Raw genomic sequence first — 6,210 nt, forward strand, 5'->3', positions numbered from 1 at the left:
AAGCAACGGGGAGGCAAGTGCTCTGGAATGTGGTGTTGGGCACAAGTGCAAGAGCCCCAACAAGCCCAGTGGGCTTCTCCAGTGGGGGCAGCGGAATGGGTGTGTCATGGAAGCAACCAAGGGAGGAGGAAGAGGTGGCGTTTGGAGAGTTGTGCACATGAAGAAGCAGCAGCAGCACGGATCTAACATTGCCCTATAGAATATTCGTGGAATAATTTAATCCTAATGCTACAAAAGTGTAGCATTAGGATTTTAGCGAAAAATGTGAAAGAAATGCTAATTGTAACATTAGCTTACTTTAATGTTTATTTCTGGTGTGAACAAGTTACCATTAAATTATCTATTAAATTAGAGTTTACAAAATCTAATATAATAGTGTGGTGGTGTGAACGAATTACCATTAAATTTACTAATTTAATGGTGGGTGCGAAACCCCCCTAAGACTTTTGAATTTTTTACCACTTTAGGGTTTATAGGGCTTATGCTCCGGGCATGGATTGGAGCTAGGTCGCGGTCGAGAGCGCTGCTCCAGCAGTGCCGACGGCTGAGCGCGCCACCTCCTCAAATTGTGGATCCCGCCGATGGATCGCCTCCGCCTCCGCCTCCATCTCCGCCTCCTCCCGCCGTGATCGACAGTGAGGAGACGAGGCGCGCCAAGCAGCGCGCGGCGGATCTCAAGGCCATCTATGAAGGTAGGATGGATTTCGAGATCGCTACCAGGGTCGCATTTGGGGAATCTAAGAATCCAAATCCCAAGGAGCTCGGGTATGTTGCTAGAGTCCTCTTTGAAATAAGTGTCTTCCTCTTTCTTCCAGGCTTGATTGGCACTTGTGGCAGTTCTTCGTATGCGTCGTCGTCCCGGTTTCTCGTAAGCGACCAAAGTTCTAGCTCGATTTTTCTTTGTGGCTGAGCATTTTGATTCTCTTGTCTGGAGCAGTGATCTACATGGTGGCAATGTACGCGCGTCGAGAGATTCGAAGATTGGAGAAGGTAAGGATGGAACTTGGAGAGCTTTCTCTAACCGTTTTTTTCTCTTTTCCAGGAGAGAGGGATTGAGCCACTGCCAAAGAAGACATGGGCGAATAGATACGAGATCGATCGATTGCAAAAGGAGTACCAAGCCAAACGAACAGTGAGGCGCGCGGGATTAGACGTCGAAGAGCTCAAATCTCTCAAAGGCAGGCTCGATTCGATCGATGACAAACTCGCCAAACTGGAAACGTTTTTAAATCGCCCAGCGCTTCCAGAGATACCTTCAAGTCCTCCAGCAAATCAATCAAAGTGACGAGCTTGTAAAAATCATGGTTTCAATCCCCACCGTCAAATTTGCCGGGCCATCTGACGGTCACGGTTTTACGTTATTAGGGTTCTTCATGGGTAGTGTTTCGTGGTTGAGGCATATTTCCAGCGCTAGGGTTTTAGGCTTGAGGATCGATCGTCGGCGTTTTTACAGCGTGATGCCGCGAGGAGAGGAATCAGCAGCTGGGGCGGAGGCATCGGCTTCGGCGGTGGAAGCATCGCCAGGTATGAGCAAGAAAGCCGCACAGAAGGCCGCGAAGAAAGCCGAGAAGGAGCTCCGCCAGGCTGCTGCGCTCGCCGCGGCTGCCGCGGAGGAGGAAGAAATTGATCCACTGGCGGACAAGTACGGGGATACGAAGCTGGAGGATTTGCAATCCAAGGCTGTGACTGGGCGGAAGTGGACCGAGATTTCGGAGCTTGGGACCGATCTGGAGGGCTCTACTGTGCTGGTTCGTGGGAGAGTTCACAGCAAGAGAGCGAAAGGGAAGATGGCATTTCTGGTGCTTCGTGAGACTATCCATACCGTGCAATGCGTGGTTTCTATGGAGAACGTTGGGAGCAAACAGTTTGTAAAGTATGCGAGCTTGCTGAGCAAAGAGTCCGTTGTGGACGTGACGGGAAATGTGTCAAATCCAAGAAATCCAGTGTCCGGGACGACACAACCGGTAAGTCCTTTTCTTTTGTCGTGAAGTCATCTTCATCGTGTTCGTGCTTTGTTCTTCACAGGTGGAAATCCAGGTGACAGAACTCCATTGTATATCCAAGTCGACCAACGAGCTCCCTCTTCTGTTGGAAGATGCCGCTCGCAGTGACCAGGATATTGAGAAAGCTGCAAAGGTGAGTCGAGTCTCTTTTCTATTGCGTGGGTTAGTTTGATTTGTTTCTCTTCAGGAAGGCATTCAATATGCACGCGTTCTACAAGACACGAGGCTGAATAACAGGGTCCTTGATCTTAGAATCCCTGCCAATCAAGCGATCTTTACCGTTCAGTCGGAAATCTCAAGCGTATGTGCTTTGTTCGTTTTGTGACGAATTGTGGCGCTGAGAAGCTTGTTATGGTTTTTTTCAGCTCTTTCACGACTTTCTACGGGCTAACAAGTTTCGCCAGATCCACACGCCAAAGCTTATCGCTGGTGCTAGCGAAGGTGGCTCTGCAGTGTTCAAGCTGCAGTACGCAAATGATCAACCTGCATGTCTGGCTCAATCACCGCAGCTGCACAAACAGATGGCAATTTGTGGTGACTTCCGTCGAGTTTTCGAGATAGGTCCTGTTTTCAGAGCCGAAAAATCTTTTACTCATCGGCACCTGTGTGAATTTATCGGACTCGATTTTGAAATGGAGATCAAGGAACACTATTTCGAGGTAGAGTTTATTTGAACTAGACGATGGGTAACTTTTCCACTTGCAGATCATCGACCTGATTGGCAAACTCTTCATCTATGTGTTCAACGAGCTTAACAAAAACTGCAAGAAAGAGCTTGAAACGATCAACAGCCAGTATCCTTTTGAGCCATTGCAGGTTTGATTACTTGTAAATTCAGTATAAATTGTTTCAACTGTGTACTTCTTTCAGTATCTTGACGAAACCCTGGTACTCGCATTTGCCGAGGGGATTCAGATGTTAAAGGTGATTGTTTCTATCATTGATTTTTGCAAGACCTGACGCGTGATAACAGGAAGCTGGGTTTGAGACTGATCCTCTTGGAGACCTTGACACAGAAACTGAGAGGAGACTGGGACTTCTTGTGAAGGAGAGGTGAGTAGTTTGTTTAACCCCTCTCATGCTCTTACGATTGATTCTTCTTCACAGATACAAGACTGATTTTTATATTCTGCATCGATATCCACTTGCTGTCCGGCCATTCTATACCATGCCTGCTGTCGACGATCCTAAATATTCAAACTCATTCGACGTTTTCATTCGGGGTTAGTCATCGTTGTTTCCTGTCGTTATTTGTTTGTTCTGATTGTCTTTTGTAGGCGAGGAAATCATCTCCGGTGCCCAGCGTGTTCATGACAAGGATCTTCTTCTAAAGCGGATCGAGGAGTGCAACATTGATCCAAACGCTATTGGCTTGCAGAACTACATAAATTCTTTCAGGTGAATAGCGAAAACATTAAACTTTTTGTGTGACAAATTTCCTGTTACTGGCAGCTATGGTGCACCACCTCACGGAGGCATTGGCGTCGGCTTGGAACGAGTAGCGATGCTCTTCTGCAATCTGGACAACATAAGGAAGGCCTCTTTGTTTCCTCGTGATCCTAATAGGCTGGCACCTTAGGTCGAAGACAACGGTGTCCTGATAATCAGGCACCAGATTTTGCACAAGTGTTACAACCCATATTGACGCAAGGGATGTGACCACCAGGTTCTTCTTCTTCTTGCTGCTTCTTGTTGATCTTTCTCTTTGGAAAGACAGGAGGCCTTTCGTCCCTGAGCAGTGGTATCTTCTGTAAGTTGTTGATCTTGTGAGGTACATTTTTGAACTTGGAAATGACAAATCTTTGCTTAGGCCTCGGCGGGTTCCTCCAGTAGAACCAGCGTATTATTCTCATGTCGGTGGTCTTGTTGTTCTTGACAGGGACAAAGACTGGCCTGATAACTTGGAAGTCGTGATGGTGTTGGGTATTCATCCTGATGAAATCGTATCCATAAGCATAGCGAATGACTTCATCCATGCTGTCGCCCCTGTTTCAGGAAAAGAAGAACACGATCATATTAAGCAAAGATTGACGAAGACACCACTTTGGTTCAAACCTTTCGAGCGGTGTGCCGTAGACGTGGTCTGGATTTACTACCGATGGAAGTGGAGCAACGTTTGCCTGGTACAAAGCAAAGTTGTCATGGTGGAACTAGCAATTCGAGGTAAAGTTTACCAGTCTCTGCTTGACTTTGAGCTTGATTGGATGCTCTCTTCGGTACATTCTCTGTTCGTCTGCCCGTGTGACTTTCCTGAGAGAAGAAAGTGACGAAAAGAAGTAAAGTTTGAGTTTTGGAGTGTTGGATCTTACATTTTGGGAGCCTTCTTGTTCATAGCTCGCAGATCAGTGCCTTTGGCAGCGCTTGGGTCAGGGACGTTCTCTCGGAAGACCATCACTGCGAGGAACCAACACCGAGTTAGTGTTTCCTTCATCGAGTGATCGAACAGGCCTGGACTAACTTACGTTCTTTCACTGTAGGAGAATACTCGTTGAGCACTCCATAGATGAAGTTGTCGCTGGGAAGATTTCTGGTGGATCGTTTTCCCTGGAACGAGGACTGACATGAGCAAAGACAATGAAGAAACTTGACGCAAGATAGAGGTACCGCTCCCAGCTTCGGTTTGATGAGAATCTCATCCTTTGCAGATGAGCTCCGGACATTCCCCATTCTGGGATGATCCGACTCGTCGTAAGTCATGTTGCCTGGATTCGACATCGCGGAACAAAGCTTGAAATCGATCCGCCAAAGCCGACTTCTTCGACCAATCAGCCTATCAAAATTTGAGAACGGGGGAATATGCCATTGCGCGGCAACCAATTGGCGCCCACTCGTAGGCGCGTCATCCGCACCGTCCACGTGTCCAGGTGTATCGAATTCAAAGTTTGAATAAAAGAATATACCTAAAACTGACCTATCTCTGTTCAAGGCTTGATATGCTATTTTGATTCTAGCAATGTGGGCTGGGAGAGAGGTGTAGGGTTCTTGGATTCTTATGATCCAAGAAATGGGGAAGAGGCGGCACCGTCTCTCGCTGGGCGGCGTGATCTTCAGCGCCGGCGCCGTGGTTGCGCTCGTCGTTGTGCTGCTCGAGGTGTCGTCCGCCTCGAAGCCAAAGAAGGCGGCTTCCACTCGCCAGGTGCCGATCAATTCGGGATTTCGGATCGTCCGTGAGTATCCGCACGATGCGAAGGCATTCACTCAGGTTCGATCGATCCATTTCGCTGCTGAATTTCCAGCTCAAAGAAGAATTTTTCTTTTTTTGCGATAAAAGGGGCTTTTGTACCATGGAAACAATACACTCTATGAATCCACTGGGCTGCATGGAGAGGTACGCGAAAGTTTGGTAAAGTTCGTTCTGGTTCATTTACGAGGGTTTGGTGCTAACAGTCGTCAGTACGTGAAGTTGATCTTCAAACGGGAGAGGTTTGTTTTCTTTCTTTTATCTTTTTGCAGAAAATATATGTTCCAATGTCTGTGCAGGTTAGAAGGATTTATCGTCTGCAAAGCAGGGATTTTGGAGAAGGATTGGCACTTTGGGAAAACAAGTAACCTCTTTTTAAGATTCGGTGATGGTTTTGTTAATTCTAGCAGATTTTTACAGGTTATTTGGCAAACTAACAAAGGATATCTCTACGATGAGAAAACACTGAGTCTCGTAACTTTATACTGTTTCAGAGGTATATGATCACGATACTTTGCATTTCTTTCCAGCTAGGAACATTCAAGCATCCCATGACGGATGGCTGGGGATTGACGCACGACAACAAGCATATCATAGGAAGCGATGGAAGCTCCACTTTGTACTTTCTAGACCCACACAACTTTGCAGGTTTGATGGTTTTTTCAGTGATAGATTTTGCAAGAAGAGTTGATCGCGCATTTCAGAGATAAGAAGAATCACAGTTAAGGACAATGGAGAAGCTGTGGAGCTTTTGAACGAGCTGGAGTATGTGAAAGGAGAGATCTGGGCGAATGTTTGGCAGGTACTTCGAAGCAGCGTATTCTCACTTTTCTATCGTTTTCTTTTCTTTTGACTCCGCAGATGAATTCTATTGCTCGAATCTCTCCCAAGGACGGTAGAGTCGTAGGATGGATAGTTTTGGATGCACTAAGGCAAGTTGCTACCGTTTGTCGTGTTCCTGCTTAACATTTCTTATCCCGCACGCAGGAAGAGCCTCATTTCTGCTGGAAACAGGGTATGAAAAGT

The 6,210-nt window shown here is 46.8% G+C and overlaps 2 protein-coding genes across 3 annotated transcripts; both read left to right on the top strand.

Moving 5' to 3' along the window:
• The first annotated feature begins 474 nt into the window (after positions 1 to 474).
• Positions 475 to 1,361, top strand: LOC112350998. Its single transcript, XM_024688092.1, has 4 exons — positions 475 to 765; positions 816 to 868; positions 938 to 990; positions 1,043 to 1,361. Exons 1-4 carry the CDS (start codon positions 482 to 484, stop codon positions 1,283 to 1,285), a joined length of 633 nt encoding a protein of 210 aa, XP_024543860.1. The 5' UTR covers positions 475 to 481; the 3' UTR covers positions 1,286 to 1,361.
• On the top strand, positions 1,288 to 4,915 carry LOC9654349 (aspartate--tRNA ligase 1, cytoplasmic). 2 transcript variants are annotated; one of them, XM_024688091.1, is made up of 13 exons: positions 1,288 to 1,964; positions 2,026 to 2,136; positions 2,191 to 2,304; positions 2,369 to 2,662; positions 2,709 to 2,819; positions 2,874 to 2,927; positions 2,977 to 3,056; positions 3,111 to 3,226; positions 3,281 to 3,401; positions 3,456 to 3,753; positions 3,814 to 4,417; positions 4,481 to 4,603; positions 4,649 to 4,915. In XM_024688091.1, the coding sequence occupies exons 1-10, from the start codon at positions 1,302 to 1,304 to the stop codon at positions 3,580 to 3,582; spliced, it is 1,791 nt and encodes a 596-aa protein (XP_024543859.1). In that variant the 5' UTR covers positions 1,288 to 1,301; the 3' UTR covers positions 3,583 to 3,753; positions 3,814 to 4,417; positions 4,481 to 4,603; positions 4,649 to 4,915. The 2 variants fall into 2 exon arrangements, with proteins under 2 accessions (XP_024543859.1, XP_002983062.2); XM_002983016.2 differs by having other exon boundaries at positions 3,456 to 4,417; positions 4,649 to 4,913.
• The last annotated feature ends 1,295 nt before the right edge of the window (positions 4,916 to 6,210 follow it).

The sequence above is a fragment of the Selaginella moellendorffii genome, unplaced genomic scaffold (genome assembly GCF_000143415.4).
Source record: "Selaginella moellendorffii unplaced genomic scaffold, v1.0 SELMOscaffold_56, whole genome shotgun sequence".
Classification (NCBI taxonomy): domain Eukaryota; kingdom Viridiplantae; phylum Streptophyta; class Lycopodiopsida; order Selaginellales; family Selaginellaceae; genus Selaginella; species Selaginella moellendorffii.